At 47.3% G+C, this 17,648-nt stretch overlaps 1 protein-coding gene across 6 annotated transcripts in view; it reads left to right on the top strand.

Moving 5' to 3' along the window:
- Window positions 1-17,648, top strand: part of NAV2 (neuron navigator 2) — a 367,706-nt gene that overhangs the window by 117,430 nt on the left and 232,628 nt on the right. For all 6 annotated transcript variants that reach the window (XM_045825827.1, XM_045825831.1, XM_045825829.1 and 3 more), the window contains exons 2-3: window positions 2,478-2,595; window positions 12,135-12,187. In XM_045825827.1, coding sequence (XP_045681783.1) covers window positions 2,478-2,595; window positions 12,135-12,187 — 171 coding nt within the window. The remainder of the gene's footprint in view (window positions 1-2,477; window positions 2,596-12,134; window positions 12,188-17,648) is intronic.

Consider the following 17,648-nt stretch of genomic DNA (forward strand, 5'->3'; position numbering starts at 1 on the left):
TTTTAGAGAAGAGAAAACTTAGCCTCAGAAATAGCTCCACTGAGGTCGCACACCCACTGATGCACAGAAGCAGACTGAGAACTGACGTGCCTCATGCTACAGGGACATGGGCTCCGTCACTGACAGAAGCAGCCCCAAGTCCCTGCCTTCGGGGAGCCGGCGGGAGTGGGACTCGGACGCAGGTCTGCCACTCTGCCTTTCAGTGTTTTCCTCCCTCCTTCTTGCCCTCTTAACTGCTTCATTTAGTGACCGTTGACATTTCAGATCGGCCACTGTGATGACCAAGAAGAAGATGGTGCTCCGTTTCCTTAGCTCTCTCAGTGCTTACAAAATTAACAGTGATCTTGCTTTACTAGATTTTTGATCTCTGCCAACTTGAGAGTCACGGCGGGGAAAGTAATGTGGATTTAAGGCCGATCCGAGGTGCGAAGTAGGACCACATGGCCGTGGGCTGTGTGCCAGTGGGCCTCTGCAGCAGATGCCTGGGCTCCCAGGCGGGAGTGGGGTGGACAGGGGTCATCCAGCCTTAGATCTTGCCGAAGTAGAAAGTGCAGCTCTGCCTTTGCATGTTGGGGGTGATACCTTCATGTCCCAGGTGGAGCAGTCAGAGGTGCCCCCTGTCCAGTAGGCCTCTGCTCTGCAAGATCCTGAGGCCCTGGCCCACAGACCCCATTCTGGGAGCCCGGAGGGGCAGGGAGGGCCCCACTGTGTGAGATTACTTCAGAGGGGCACGAGGTTCAGAAGAAAAGGATGGAGGGCAAGAGTCCAGGTGAGGGCAGGGCTTCCGCTACTCCACAGTCACACGAGGCCTCGGGCAGGCTGGCTGGGTTGGGGGAGATGCAACGACCACCTTCGTCATTTTGGCTTAGTATGTGAACTGTTGGTACTAATATAGAGCCCAGGTGAGGTAGGATGATTACCGTTTGGACAGTCATTTGTCCATGTCACTCTGGGGGCGAGAAAAGTGCTGATAAGCAGAGCCTGCAGGTTCTCACAAATCCATGCACAGAACTTAGCGTTCAAAACTGGTGAGGAGATTTTAAGTTTTGTTTTCATTTGGCTCATGTCAGTTAGGGGCAAAGTTTCCAATGAGAGTTTTCTCATGCTTTTTGACCTGTTTGGAAGAACATATCTTTTGTGATGATGGTGAGGGTGACTGAGAGGAACAGGTCTGATACTGGGTTGGCCAAAATGTCTGTTATGTTTTTTTCCATATGATGGCTCTAATCGCGCTCAGTTGTCTTTAACTTCGTTTAAAACAATTTTGTTAGATTGTATTGTGACAGCTGTCATATTAGTGTGCATTTAAAAAATTAATCAAAATTGGTGAATTTTTGTGCAGCCATTTTAATATTGAAAATGGAAGAAAATAGGCAACGTTTTCAGTATATTATGCTTTATTATTTCAGGAAAGGTAAAAATGCAACTGAAATACTAAAAGAGATTTGTGCAGTGGATTGAGAAGGTGCTGTGACTGATTGAACGTGTCGAAAGTGGTTTGCGAAGTTTCCTGGGACTAGTGACATTTTGCCCATGTGATTTTTTGCTAAAGGAGTGTCTTATGCATTGGAAGATGGTTAGCAGCACCCCTGGCCTCTACCCACTACAGGCCAATAGCGGGAGATAGCCAACATACTCAGAATATCCAAATCAATAAAGTTATTGGTGAAAATGAAAAATGTGTCTCTTGTTTTATGGAAAAAATGTAACAAACTTTTTGGCCAACCGTATCCACCAGGGGGTCTGCTCCCCTGATCTCATGGGTGACCCAGCCTCTGCCTTTCAGGGTGCAGTTTACACCAATGCTGTGGTTAAATATGTTGTAATTTGCTGGGTTTTGTTTACAGAATCCCAACAGTGAAAATGATGCCTGGCTTTTAAGTTAAACCGATTAAATTTGAGGTGATTGTAAGGCCATCAATAACTCCACTCACACAAGAGTCATTGAGGAGCTCTGTGTTTTCGTACTTGGCTTTTTTTTTTTTTTTCCAAGGGAACCAGGCTCCTGAGAACTCGGTTAACTCAATAGCCCTTCTTATGCAGAAATGGCCCATTAAAAGATGCCTATTGGGTGGTAACCTCCCCATACGTTTTCTCAATAAAGAGAAAAAGATGGGAAGGGGCGGGGTGGTGGAGGCGGGGTGGGGGGACCTCTCTCTCGCATTTAGAGCCTCAGCCTCTCAAGCAGGCTGGTGCGGACTGTTTAGTTCCGTGTCCCCTGTCCCATTCAGGCCTCTGCGTGTTTTGAAGCTTTCTTTAGCTTTTCCCTGAGCCTTGACGGCGGATCTCTCAATAGGCGAAAGCCCAGCTATGGTTGCTGAATGCCCCCTTGGTACAATGCACTGAATGTTAATGGCACTGGCTGGCCCTGGACAGCCCACCAGCGGGATGGGGGTGGCTGCGCAGTCCAAGCAGCTGCCTCAGACTCAGATGGGGTGCGACTGGCTTCCTAAAATTGCCTTTTTGCTCTTCTGCAGATCTACACGGACTGGGCCAATCATTATCTAGCCAAATCAGGCCACAAACGTCTCATCAAGGATCTCCAGCAAGATGTGACAGACGGTGTTCTTCTGGCTCAGATTATCCAGGTTGTGGGTAAGAGCAGATTTTATGCTGGGGATTGATGAGTTGCAGTGGAGACCCAGGAGGGCTCCAATCGGGCAGGGGGAGGGGCACACTGTAGTCTCTAAGAAAACTGCGGTATTTCTGCCACACGTGTTGAGAATTTATCTGACTGTTCTGTGCTCAGGGGTGTGGGTACTGGCTCTTTTCTCCTGATAAGATCACCACGTAGCTGTCTTATCTTGATCCTCTGAAAAGAAAGACTGGCCAAGGCTTGAGGGAAGTGCTGGTGGTTTGGGGAGGGGCTCTCCATCCTCTTTCTTACCTCCTGCTACCGACCTTTCTGGCTCTCTCATTCTCTCTCGCCCCTTCTCTGTTGGCAATTTTTGTGTGGATGACTCTGGAAATATATATATATATTTTAAAGGTTTTAAAAAAGCAACATGGGGTTGGTTTAGTCCTGCCAACCCTCGTTGGGTCTGAGAAATTGGAAGTCCAGACTCTGGAGAGGGCTGGTTCTGGTTTTTCACACTAGGGGCGGGGAATGGGGTGGTGGGATTTTTACTGCTTTGGCCCTGGTCGGGGAGCAGAGGGTTCATCCAGGAAGGCACGTGGGTGGAGGCTGGGCATAGCTTTGCCATGAGCCTTACAGAATGTGCCCCAGTGGTCCTGCCTGGTTGCTCAGGGCAGACCGAGGAAGCAGGAGGTCAATTATACGGCATTAGGCTGGTGGTTGTTGCTGGCAGCAACCACTTTATGCCAAGAGATGCCAAGAGAGGAGGCGCAGGGAAAGGACAGAAAGAAGCGCCAGCCCCTTGGGCACGTATTGCTGTGGAAAAGCCACTTATCCTTCAAGTGCGAGAAGTCGCCTTGTGCAGTGGTAGCTCTGCTCGCGTCTGTGGGGATTGTACCTGAACACACAGGCAGGTAGGCCCTCAGCTGAAACTTTGGGACTCTGGCTGTCACTCAAGGAGAAGGAAGCTTCCCTCTGTCCTGAGACTGATTTCTTCAAGGCTAGCTTCTGTTGGTCCTCCGTCTCCTCCTCTCCTCTTCCTTCCATCCTTGTGTTCGTCTCCATTGCTGTAGACAAACGGCCACAAACTTAGCTTGAAACAACAACGTCTACTCATTATCTTTTAGTTTCTGTGCATCAGGAGAGCAGGTGTGACTTAGCTGGGCACCTGTGCAAGGCTGTAGTCAAGGTGTTGGCCAGGGTTGAGTTCTTATCTGGAAGCTTGAACAGGGAGGGGTCAAGTTCACCCAGAGTGTTGGAGGAACTTATTTCCTTGCAGTTAAAGGCAGTGAGTCTGGTTTCTTGCTGACTGTTGACTGTAGGCCCCTCTCAACTCCTACACGCCCCTCTCAGCTTCTTGCCGCAGGGTTCTCCCAGCACGGCCACTTTGATTGACTTCTTGTGTCAGCAAGAGAGAAAGTGTTTTATGGGGAGAAGAACCTTATATAATGTAGCATCCCATTGCTTTTGCCATATTCTGTTTAGAAATAAGTCTTAGGTCCTGCCACACTCAACGGAGGGTATTGTACAAGGGCTTAAACTTCAATGAGAGGAGGCTCGGGGGTCACCTTGAAGGCCATCTGCCACATTCCTCTGCTTCCGTTCCGTCCTCTTTGTTGTCGTCATCATCTCTCCTACAAAGTTTTTTAAAGTACTTCTTGAATTTTCTCAACATCTCTATGAAGTAGACGGCATTCATCCCATTTTACAGATACAGAAACTGAGGCCCAGTGAGCCAGTAGTTCAGTATCACAGGACTAGGCATCAAGGGGAGTCTAAGCTGGGTGAGTCTGCTTCTTAAACTTCTGTTCTTTGCTTGGCTGTATTCTACCCCTCTCTCAATCTGGAGGCACTGAACTTGGTACAGGCCGCTTCCTCCCTGCAGTCAGTTCAGGAACCAGGCATGGGGCCCTATCTGTGGCCAGCACTGTTCTCCTTGCTGGGACAAAGCACAAGGCTTGTCACCTTGGAAGGAGTAGCATCTTCAGGGCAAGGTCCTCATGGAAGAGGCGACTTGCATCTGAGCTGGGTTTGGACCTCCGTCTCAGCCGGGTCACGGACCAACCCTGCCTGAGCCTTGGGCTGTGCGGAGCGCTTCCAGCAGAAACCCTCTCCACTTTCAGCATGGGCAGCAAGACAGAGAGCGGGAAAGGATAGTGTCTTGCTCTCATCCCAGCTCCATCTCTCCCAATGATGGGACCTCTAGACACTCACTTAACCTCTGCTGCCTCTGTTTCTGCATATTTAAAATGGGCACAGCCATGCCTGCTTCTGAAATGCAAGGGAGATATCCTAGATAGCATTTGGTAGACACTGCCTAGAAAGGTATGTGAAGAACGATGATGAGGCTTCAGTATCAGTGTCAGAGTGTGTCATGATAGATTAGTTATGTCTGTCATGGGCCAGAAGAGATGAATGTTAGCACGTACGTCATGAATATATTAAACATAATGCTATGGAAATGTAAGCTACCACACTTTTTATTGTTGCTCAGGAGGAAGTATCCCTGAACCTCTTTGGATGACATCAGTGTCCCTAGACAGTCACCCCTCTGGGCCTAGAGCTACTGGAGTCCGACTTCAGAGGCTCCAGTTAGTACCAGTGACCCAGGCTGCCCCTCAGGCCACCATGCTGCTTTCCCTCATCCTGCAGAAGAGGCTGGCTCTGGCCAGAGATTCCTAAGTAAGGCTAGATGTCAGCACGTGGACCCTGACTGCTGGGCCTACAGCCTCTGCTCTGGGAGTGGGGAACAGAGGCCCAGAAGATGGGGAGCTGAGAAGGCAGCTGAACACGGGCATCTTCTCTGTGTGTGACTTCTCCTCTAGATTGTCTATCAGCCAGTTGAGAGATTTAATCTTAGAATATCTTATGAACACAAATCTCTTGGTGAGGGAGGAAGAGCAGTATTTTCTGATCAGGGTGCTAACCTTTTTTTTTTTTGAGAGATAGAGACATCAATTTGTTGATCCACTTATTTATTCATTCATTAGTTGATTCTTGTACATGCCCTGACCATGATCGAACCCACAACCTTGGCATATTGGGATGATGCTCTAACCAGCTGAGCTACCTGGCCAGTGCAGGGTGCTGAACTTGTACTCTTTACTTTTGAGGTCCATGTTTTTCTCTGACATGTCCATTAAAATAAAATGGAAAAGGTATATTTATACGTGTACATGTACTTAGATATACATGTTACGTATGTATCTGTATTTATCTAATCTATCTATCTCTCTGTCTATCTAAAATTTTCCCAGGATTGGAGTCCTGGTACTCCATCTGTGCTGGACAGAATTCTAGTGGTTCTTTGCCTGGAGAGCTCCTCTCCACTCATGAAAAGTCAGTTTCTCTCTGATACCTTTCCTAGCTCCCCCAGACAGCTGGAGAGACACCCTCCTCTACCATCCCGCCACCTGCTGGATTGGGCCAGGGTCTGAGTCATCTTCCTTCCTGGGTTCACAGCATTTAGCAAGGATTACCGATGAGAATTTTATCCACTGCATCCCCTGCTTCTGCAATTCTGGATCGAATTTTTTCCAACAGGTGGCTTGGAGGTTTCCCCTTCTTGGGATTCAGCATTCTTCTGAACATTCTTCTGGAACTGTATGTCATACCCTCCTCCTTTCCTGGATTCCGCTGCAACTCTTAGCTCTAAGTTTTAGAAGGGACCTTTAAAAGCCCCAACCTGATGCATGAATTGCTTGTATGAAAGGTGGTCAGCAGATTGGTAAATACTTAATGTGATGGGCAGCTTACTACCTCCTCAGAAAACTAGATCTAACACAGAGAATTGGAATCCTTCAAAAGCTCTTCTTTTCTTAGGTCAAAATCTGCCCCCTTGGTGATATCTCCCTATAAGTATTATTCTCTCCTCTAGGGCTACAAAACAACAACAACAACAACAACAATCTAATCAGAGACAATGAGAGCATCAAAATAATTGAGGATGGTCATGGATTATAACCATAAAATAAAATAGGAATCTGCAAGTCATTACTGATAAATAAATAGATACATCCACTGAGCAGAGAGGGCTCAACGGTGCAGGAGAATGCTGACTGAGACATGTAGACGGAGTTGCAATCTTGATGGGAAAGATTAGTTCAGGCAAGAATTATTGATGGATGCTGAAATCGAGAGAGGAAAGTTTGATGAGAAGCAGACTATTTGCATGGTCTCAGAGTGTCTCTTCCCTGATTGCTTATTAGTTCCAAGGGGGAAATGTAGTAACCCCGCTGGGGAGAATCCAGACATCATGACCAGCTGGTCAAAATGGCATTACACGTGAGAGCTGGCTGGATGTCACGTGCTTCCTGCTGTCGTAGCCGAGAGAACACAGCATCACTGATGGTGAATTTCAGTCAGGGATGGAAAACCTGAAACTAATCACGAGGAATCTCAGACAAACCCAAATTGTGGAATACTCTAGTAAAAAAAAAAATCCAAAACTGGCCTGCACTGTTCCAAAATGTCAGTGTTGTGAAAGACCAAGGAAGGCTGGGAGATTGTTCAAGACTAAAGAGACAGGACAGCTAAATGCACTGTGTGGTCTGGATTGGGGAATAAAATGCTACAAAGGATAGATATTTTTGTATCAGTTGACAAAATTGAAACATTGGAATTATATCAGTGCTAACTTTTCTGAACTTGCTAGCTCTATAGTTAGATAATATTCTTGTTCTTTGGAAATGCTAAGTGTAAGAGGCAAAGGACACTAAAATGTTTCAGGAAAAAAAAAATGTGTCCCTATACAGAGAAATGGGTCGAGGCGGAAGGGAGAAAATGAGAATGGATGAAGGAATGTAGGAATTCTCTGTACTGTTTCTGTAACTTTCCTGTAAGTTTGAAGTTATTTCAAAATAAAAAATTAAAAAGAACACATCTAAATGAAGGCACATCAAACTTTGCAGGCAGGGAGGTTGTACCTTTAAAGAACAGCCTCTTTCTAGACCAAGGAGGAGTATCGGGCATAATGATTAAAAGACCTGTGATGCTGTGAGACCTGACCCATGATTGGGGTGGGGGTGGAGGAGATAGGGATCAGGGAGTTTATTATACCTATAAGCCAAACTTCAAGTGAGTGAGGTGGCGTTAGCTGGGTGAAGCAGTCAGGAGGGGCATTCCTGGTGGAGGAAATAGTGTGTAAAACAGCTGGAGCTTAGAGAGCCAGAGGGACAGCAAGGCAAAATCAGGCAGGATCGCCAGGTACAAGAAAGTGAATTCTGGGCTTTAGCCTCAGAACAAAATCCAAGGGTTGGAAGAGCTGATTTTCGGGTTGGGGACTGACATGATCAGAGGTGACTTGAAGGAAAACCTTAAATGCTTTTCACAGACACTGCTCCTGAGTCCTCATCCATTCCAGACACCCCTGGCGGTGGGCTTCCTACATAGTGGGATTGTTTGGGGCCATATTATTTCATTGTTGCCTTCTGCCTGGTAGGCAGAAGTGGGCATTTGCTCCTGCCTTTTCGTGTCCTTCCTTTAGTGACTGAGGGTTGGATCTCTCTGTTGGACCTCTTATTAGTGTGATTATCTTCTTGAGTCATAAGCTGTCTAGACTCAGCAATCGCCTGCCAGCCCATTACAGTACCAATTCCGTGAGTTATTAGAAAGGTTTACAAGGCCGGGATAAACAGCATGAATCGAGAGAGAGACACACACAGGCTCCGTCCTCCTGCTTACATTGCTGTCACTCAGGGAAGATGCCAGCAGGGATTGGAGTGAGGGAGTGGCAAACGGGTGGGAGAAATCGAAAAAAGAGAAGAGAGATAGAAGGAAGTAGGATGAACAAAAGGGATTGGAGAGGAGGAAGCTTAGACAGGAAGAGTTTCCTGTTGGAGATGAAGAGAACTGATAACTCATTCTCTATCACCATTTGGGCTGCCTCTCAGCCCAACAGGGAAGTTCAAACACGCAGGAGTATACCTTCATTCCCTTGATGACCTACTACCACTGCATGACCTTGGGTGAATATCTACATTTCTGGGCAGCTAGTTTCTCTCCCCATGGGTAGGGCTGCCAGCTGTCCGATGCACACGCATAGATTCCCCATACAGATGCTTGGACTGGTGAAATGCTCGGAACTTACCAGACAGAGGAGGTCTTTGGAAAGTAATGAGCTTGATGCCACTCATCGTATTTTAAAAGTGTGTGCTAATGGCCCTGACCAATGTGGCTCAGTTGGTTGGGCATCGTTCTGCAAAGCAAAAGGTCACTGGTTTGATTCCCAGTGAGGGCACGTGCCTGGGTTGTGGGTTCAATCCCCAGGTGGGGCAGTATAAGAGACAATCAATTGATGTTCTCTCTCACAATGATGTTTCTCTTCCTCTCTTTCTCCCTCTCTTGCCCTCTCTCTAAAAATAAATCATGTCTTTGAAAAAATTAAAAGCACACTAATGCTTTCCAGCTACTAACTTGTTACCTTGTGTGCAGATAAGTTACTGCATTAATGGGCTAAAAATGTATTGAACTGGGATAAATAAATTACTGTTTATTAGGGCTAATTTAGGAATGCTGATCGTAATCACAGTTGAGGACTTTGGGGGCAAATGCCTTTGCACATGGCTTTCTGCTTTGGGGCTGTAGCCAAAGACCCCGTACAAGACTTAATTAATTTGGCTCTGAAAATCAAGCTCTTCTTCCTTCTTACTAGCAGAATCAGAACTGCTGTTATCATTGTAAGTATTTGTGACAACCATAGACATACTTGAGAATTTAAAGAAGTATTTAAATTACATGAAATTGCAAACTAGGAGGTCTACGACTCACTTTGCATTTTATTAAGCATTTATTTGAGTTTGGGCTTAGTCATGTGATTTATCTCTCCCCATATAGCCTTTAGCATGGTCGTGAACAGGCTGCATTCCAGAGTTTGTTTTGAATGTTGTCAATGGCAGAATTAGGCTAACAGGAGTCTCTATCGTTGGAATTCAGGAAGCATGTGACTGTGGTTGAGGTGACAGGCCACGGGAAGGATTTAGAGGAGCCATTAGGCCAAGCCCTTTCGTTTCATTTATCCAGATGAATTATGATGAATCTTTAACATTATTTCTTAAGATTATAATTATCCATCCTTCACCTTAATGATCACTAATGACCTAATGCTGAATTGGGTATTGATCAGAATCCAATGACTTATGGCTTCGGCCATCATGAGTATCCAGTTGGAAGATACCTTGAGTGTCATTGACACCCCAAAGCCTCACATCTATTCCCCATGTGCTACATCAAAATCCAAGGTCAGAGTGCAGGCCTGCCACGTGTACAGGAGTGCCATTCATCAAAGGTCATTTTAAAAAATCTTCCATACTTACATCTGTATTTATAAGCAAAAGCACAAAACAGGCAGCAACGCTTCATGCTTTGAAGTGGTCAGAGTGCTCCTTCCTTAGCTCCACTCAGCACGTATGGATGGAGCGGCTACTGTGTCAGGCACTGTCCTAAGCTCTGATAGAAGTGGGAAACAAAGCAGATACAAGTCCTTGTTCTTGGGGAGTTTATCTGCTAGTGTTACATTCTGCTAATTGTATTTTCTGGTGAACTGACGAACACATACCCGTTCATCTGAATCCCATTCATCAGGCATCGTTTACTATTTTCTGGTGCACTGAGGAACAAATATCCATTCATTTTAATTCCATTCACTGGGCATCTTTAGCATGCTTTGTAAATGCTTTGTGGCACCTCCTGTGGGAGCAGGGGAAGCAGGTGGTGGAGGGGGCATTTCTAAAATGCCTGTCCCAGGGTTCTCCTGAGAAAACGCAGTGGGCTCTCTGAAGATCCCCCTGGCTGGGTCACCTTCCTTTTCTTTTCTTTTCTTTTTTTTTTTTTTTTGCAAACTTACTTTTGGCAAAGTCTAAAGACAATGTAGATTAGGTTATATGCATACCATCCAGACAGTCTCATGGTAATTCAATTTTTAAACAATTTCTTGTCACTAGCTTGCGTTATTTTTCACTTCTCAAGGTAGAAATACTGGAGGGGAAAAAAAAAGCTCAGCTGAAGAGATGGAGAGCTATGTTTAGGTTCTCGTATCAGAGGCTAGGGACACTCTGACTCTGTTACTCTTTTTATGTCTTTTTTCTTCATGAAAGTTTAAGGCATGAAATTCATTAAAATTGGATGTGATAAACTTTTTTGGAATTCAGTGTTGCGAGCACTTATGAGCCCTAAGGATGTAACTGTGAAACACAACATGTCAGCTATGCTGGGGAAGCCAAGGAAAGGAGTTAGTTACACGTTAGATGATTTAGAGCAAAATAGAGGTGGGTACAGGGTGCTGAGAGCCCAAGAGAACTGGGCAGGCCTTATCCTCCTGGGGTGGGGCATGGGGTGAAAGATCACGGGACTCGGGAGGAAGCTGGCTTCCCAGAGAAGGCAAATCCCTAGTTCTTTACTGTGGAGTTCCATCTGAGTTTCTGGGCTTAGCTCAGATGGAGACATTGAGACAGGAAATTTTAATTTTATATATTTTACACAGATGGTAAGACTGTGTAGTGTCAGGTTAATGATAGCTGCCATTTATAGACCACTTACTGTGTGCCTGGCACTGTGCTAAGAATTTTCTGGCATCATATAACCTATTTCTCATAGCCCCTCCTATGAAGTTGGTAGTATTAGCTCCATCTCACAGATGTGGAAGCTTTGGCCCAGAGAGGTTGAGTGACATAGCTGAGATCACACAGCTAAGAGCTATAGAGCTGGGATTCACACTGAGGTATTTTGTCCCCAAAGCCAGTGTCCTGACGTCTATATGTACTGCCTGTTTCCTGCAGCTTCAGTCGCAAACTCAACCCCTCTGTGCATATCTTGGGCTGCGTCTTACAAGGAGTACCGTCTAATTTTCTGCCTTCATACTTGACCATGGGAGGCTGGGCCTTTCTTCCATGTTATTGGTATTTGATTTCCAGTTAATCCAATGCACCTTCTTTCTTTCACTTCTCTTATTAGGTAAGAGCTATTACGATTTCAAAGAGTATCCCAGATCTAATTGGGACTTACTACGTCCAAATGGATGAGCCATTTTTAGGTTTTACTCTCTCATTTTCTCTCTTTGCCACCACTTGGGAATAGGATTATTAGTAATCCTATTAGTATCAAGCAGTGTTAGTTTTTCTGGCTAAAGGTAGGGTGAAATGTTATCATCTGAAGCTTTTGTCCCCTGGAGCTGAGTCAGAGCTGGACTAATCCACTCTGAACCATCCCATCTTTTGTGGGGAGGTTGAGCTTGTCTATGGAAAGCCTGAAGCACAATCATAGCTCAGCCTGTGCCCCAGTCTGCAACATTTCCACGACGCCCCACCACTCCAAGACTGTCCTCAATGCAGTTGTCTCTGCTTTAGATGACGACGACCTTGCCCCAGCTGTCCCTGGAGGATGGTGGCTTGATGATTAAGTCCTAAAGCTTGTTGGATGCCTCTCAGTATTTCACATGCCTGTGCTGGTTGGGCAAACCCCAGGCCGGGCCTTGGAGCTTGGTTGGCCTCCAGGGTCCTGAACATCACGAAGCAGAGTGTCTGTGATGGTGATTTATTTTTCTGACTTGTGTTTCCTTTTTCAGCAAATGAAAAGATTGAAGACATCAATGGCTGTCCGAAGAACAGATCGCAAATGGTAAGCGGCACATGGGGAGAGAGCGTTTGTGTTATGTTAGCCCTTCCTCTGAACGATACTGACCGTATCATAAACATTCACACCATCAGCTTTACTCTGGGGGATTATATTAATAAACTAACAGCCTTTGCCAAGTAGCCATGGTCTGCTCTTCTGACATTTGTCGGCATTTACTGAGAAATGGTTGTGGTTTTTACGTAGATGGTGAGACAGCAAAAATGAACCACGGCCCTTGCTCTTAGAAACAAATTACGCGGAACTGGGGCAAACATACACTTGCTTAGAACTTGGACTGTTATGACTTGTTCTGCTTCCGCTGAGACCCACACCAATTTCTGTTTGTGTGTGGAGTGGAGGCACCGAGGAGGTAGGTGATGGTATCTCACTCTTCCGAAACTGGGGCGTATTTCCTTTGAAGGTCAGGATGATGTGAAGTCAGAACTCTGACAGGAAGTGTGAAGTGAGTTACATCCATGTCATTTTCTGTGTAACCTTGGCAAGTGGTCTTCTCTCTGCTGTGATGTGCTTGCGTAAGCTCTGATAGTACAGCTTTTTTAAAAAAATAAAAGACTTTTTAAAAATCTACTCTTCGTTGCATGTTCTGCACATAACCTTTGAGTTAAAATTCAGGATCACTGTTGAGTTGAGAAAACATTAAATTGTGATGCTGTCAGGACTTAGCTTTTCTCTTCGAAATGCTTTCAAATGTGGATATTTGCACACAGAATGTGTAGTGTCAGAGTCTGTGAAGACGATGCTAATATCTGTTTAAAATATGAACGTAGTTACTTAAGGACAACTTTTTTGTTCCTGGACATGAATTTGCTTCCAGATATCTAAAACAAGGGGTAATTTGTTTTCTAACCTTGCCTTGCTTCAGTTGAATAGGCGTGATTTGGTAGTCTCATTCCAGAATACACTGAAGTGACCGGCATTTCTTGGATGTGCCGTCTAATTTTCTGAATTATTTGTTATCCCAGTGAGTTGGACAGAAGAAGCCTTTTCAGTCAACTTTTTTCATGCACAAAACTTTTTATTGTAAAGAGGGTGTGTGTGTGTGTGTTGGTGGGGGGGGGGGGTCATTTTTTGGTGCACACTCTGACACACGTTTCTCTTTTTTTTGCTCCCCTGGAGAGTTTTTGTGGGTTGGTTGGGTTGATCCAGAGCCACTGCTCCTCACACCGGGAAGTCCCATGCAGACATCTCAGGGCTGCTTGGACTTTTGGAAGAGCTTGGCTGCTATTTTCGCTAGAGCTCCTGCAGCTGTCTGGTGTATTAATAATTGAGAAAATTTGGATGATAGAAGACTTAATTTTAGTGCAAGCATTTTACACATGCAGTCATATCTTCACATGAAAGAGATGCAGTATTTCCCCCTGAGATGGATATCAACGCGTTTGTCCTGGCCCGCGATGATGCATGTGTAGAGCTGACGTTCCAAGGTGATGAGCCTTATTTGGAACATTTGTGTTTTTTGCACCTTCTGTCAGAGGTGTTGTCTGTTGTTAAAATCCACTTTAAAACTTAGAAAATAAGATTGTCACCCAGGCCCTTATGTTCAAATTCAGCTTTCCATGTAAATGTTTTATTTATAAATACCACCATAGCACCAGTGTGATTCTATGGTGTTTCTCCAGAAGTCTTTCAGCCGTGAAAGGACTGGTTTTATTGTCATGGATTTTTCTTTTTCTTTTTTCTTTTTTAGAACACAGGACTGTAAAATCCTATAATTGCCTGTGATAATTAGTTCCAGCTTAAGGGCAGGGAAGCAGACACGGTCTGGTGGTGAACGTAGCAGAGAACAGTTCAGCCACAGGATGTGGGCCCAGTAAGACGTAAGAACCTCCGGCACAACCACTCCCCTCCGTAGGAAATGAGAAGGATGATGATAAGGACAACGGGGCCATTGTCCTGTCCCCTATATTACAAAACAGTGACAAATTCATACAGAAGAACGGGCCCAGGGCACACTGGAAGTTCTGGCAGACAGCCGGGGTGGCGTTCTGACTAGCAGGATGCCATGCGTGTGTGTGAGCACATGGAACGGAGCATTTCTGCTCGTGGGAAGCTTAATTGCAGAGCAGTAGCATAGTGCACGGGCCATCATTTCTAGATTCTTAGGTTGACTTCCCAAGTAGGCTGAATTTGGGGTGGCTAATGACAGAGGTTTGTTGCTTTCTTTTATTTGCTAAAAGTTGCTGGTTCAGAGGAACCAGAGGAGAAGGTGCGTGGAAAGCGTCGAGCTGGTAAGCAGAGGCTGACACACAGTGCATTGCGAACTTGGGCAGTGCACCTGCTGGGAGGTAGCTGTTGCTCCCTGACCGTGATCCGCCTGCAGTTAAGGTGCTTACTCCCTAAGAACACAGGGCCCCTTTGGGCACCCTGAATAGTGGAACCAAAGAAAAGCCATTTTGTTTCAGAGCAGGAGGAGTGGGTGTTACTCCAGTTTTCAGGGGGTAAATTCATTTCATCTGCCTATCCGTGGGAAGAACGTGAGCTTTGATTTCGTGGGTAGGAGGTGCGGGCCTTTACCTCTTCCTCCCACCCTCCCGCTCCTCCCGACCCTCGGGCTGCCGGCAGCTCCTTTCCCTGTGGCGACTGCAGCTCTTCAGGCGCTGCTCCCAGACCTGCCTTCTTCTCAGAGAATGGGGGACGGAGAGCCGCTACTTGTGGCATATGGACTGGAGAATCCCAGGGGCATTGGTGGCCAGCAGGGGCATGGCATGGCATACTTTTAGCCAGTCAATCCACAAACATTCACAGAGTGCCAACTAATGCCAGGCCCTGGCGGGAATCCCCAGGTGAACAAGACGCGATTCCTGCCCTTGGGGAGCTTGGTGACATACAGGCAGGAGACCAGAGAACAAGTGGGATGATTGAACAGTGCAGCTGCTCCCACAGACACCTGCAGGGCACTGTGTGGCCCACTCCACCCCAGGCAAGGGGAGGTTTTAGAGTAACTTTTAAGGGGTGAGTCTCAACAGGCAAGAGGGTTCTCCACAGGGGAGTGGTGGGTGGACAGAGTTTCCCATTTCTGGAGGATTCATTTACCTGAGGATGTTGCAGACCCTGCTGAGGGAGGTTTTGCAATATGTGTTCACTGATCCTCCCCAACTGCTATGAGCTCCATCTGGTGAGATTTCTTCCGGCCTCTCAGCAGCATCAATCCTTTGCCACATGTGTCCCAGTTGAAGGCTGAGGCCCAGAAGAGCCCAGTATACGACAGACCCCGTAGGCACTTGGACCTGCGACAAGTCTTCTGCATTCATCGTCACTCCCCAGATTGCCACAGCTCACAGAGCAGCCCCCCTTGGACCCAGGAACAACGTTTCCTGAAGGAAACTTAACCGCGGTCATCAACTGTGGCTGGAAGTTGAACTGCGGGACCTGGAAAATGCAAGTGCTCCTGGTGGGAAATGGCAGTGAATGTTTTTAACATCAGCACTAATGGGCCTCCCCACAGTGCCTTCAGGTTCACATGCGACTTTATGCTCAGGGGTGCATCGGATCCTCCCACTCTGCTGTGGCCGGCACAGCACTCCCCACTTTGGGGTGAGGAGATGGGAATGCTGGGTAGCAGAAGGCTGTCCCCAGGGAGAGGCCGAGCTAGGGCCCTTGGCATCTATCTGTAAATCCCGGCGTCCATCTTTCAGCCTCATAAAACAGGACTGTGACCCCGACTGCGAGGCAGAGGCCGGGCAGTGGCTTCCCTCTCCCCAGCAAGCTCGGTCTCAGTCTGTCCCGTCTCAGTCTGACCTGCATGCTTGCGGGGCTAAGTCCTCGGAGATAAAGCTGTAGAAACAACCCTCCCCTCTTCTGACCTCTCTCACTCCCTCTCCCTGACCAAATCAGTCCCTTCGGCCCTTAAATAAGTTTGTGTGTGCGTCAGAGCTGGTTAAATGTTTTGTCTGTTTAGTGTTGCCATGGCAACCCAGGGGCATCTTTTTGGCTTTCAAGTGGCGTGTTCAGCAGAGTTATGTGTTAGTTTGGAAGGAGAAACATTGCTTGGAGCTCAGCCAGCGGGCACAGGGGTGGCCCCTGCCTTGCTCCTTGAACTCACTGAGCTCCAAGACATCAGCTTGCTTTTGGAGTCTAGGGATGGCCACTGCAGGGGTGGTTTTCTTTTTAAATCATTATTATTTTAGGTGCCTTAGCTTTCTGTTGTTGATTAGGAGAGGTGCAAAGTTTGCAGGGCCGGCTGACCCGTCCAGTGGAAAGCCCCAGGCCTGTTTTCCCCTCTGGCTGGCTGATCTGGGGCCGGGGGTCATCTGGGGCCTCCCAGCCCTGCCCACCTGCTTCCTCGGGGCTCTCAGGGAGTCCTCCTGCCCTCTTCCCTTAGAGCATCCCGATGGGGGGCCAGCCTGGGTGTGAGAACCAGACAGACCAAGTTTGAGTTCCTTCTCTGCTAGTCTGTGGCCTTGAGCTAATTCTTTCACCTTTTGAAGCCTCTACTTCCTGTTCTATAAAACAGGGTTGATAGTAATACATACCTCATAAAGTTTTTGTGAGGAATCGTGAAGCAATGGAAGTGATAATAATGGATAATAATAATAATTACAATGAGAAAATAGAACTGAAGCCTACGGAGTGTTTGCTCTGTGGCAGGTGCCATTCTTAGTGTCTTACAAATGCCCTCTTAGTCCATCCTCCCAGCAGCCCTCTGAGGTACCCCCATTCTCCCAGCATGTGGTCAACACGCAGTCTGTGGCGGTTTCTATGGTGATGCTGGTTAGTTTTAGTAGTCATTCATGGGTCTGGGGATGTGGAATCTTTTGAAGATCTGAGAAAAGGTGCCAGCCCTCTCCTCCCAGATGGTGCCTACCCCAGGATTTTGCACATGGCCTGAGCTGATCGTAGATTCCAGAGCCCAGCCCATGTGCCCCTGGGGCTCCATGGACCCCAAGCTCAGTGCTCTGGCTGCGTAGGGCACAGCTCTGCCCCTCACCATGTCTTCTTGGGGGCTCCTGTGGAAGACGCCTGCACCCGAGTTCTCCAGGCAGTAGAGTTTGCACTTAGACACAGAGAAGGACAGGGCTGTGGTTTTCAAATTTCTCTTCCCCCAAATAAAAGCACATGTGGAACCCCATATGGGAAAGTGATAAATGCTGAATCTAAGCAGGAGGGAGTGGCCTAGGGCAGGGCCATCTTAGCCTCTCCCTGTGCCCTGCCCACCCCCTCCCCACTGTCGCAGGCGCCCCTGAGCCCCGTCCAGAAGGCCAGCACCTGGGAAGACACAGTGTGATGAAGCCTAGAAGGAGCCTGGGCGCACCAGCCCTGAGACCCAGCTCTGGTCCTCGGTCCACCCTCCTTGCTCTGGTCCATAGTCTCCTTTGTGGAGAGAGACTGGGCCTCCCCTTTCCCCTCTGACCGCGGGGCACTGTAAGGCACCTCGGCTCAGAGCGTGGGCTCTGAGGGCCAGCAGCTCATGACCCGGGCACGGTCCGCAGGCTCTCTGGGGACC

Source organism: Phyllostomus hastatus, unplaced genomic scaffold (assembly GCF_019186645.2).
Source record: "Phyllostomus hastatus isolate PE091 unplaced genomic scaffold, TTU_PhHast_1.1 phas_scaffold_585, whole genome shotgun sequence".
NCBI lineage: Eukaryota > Metazoa > Chordata > Mammalia > Chiroptera > Phyllostomidae > Phyllostomus > Phyllostomus hastatus.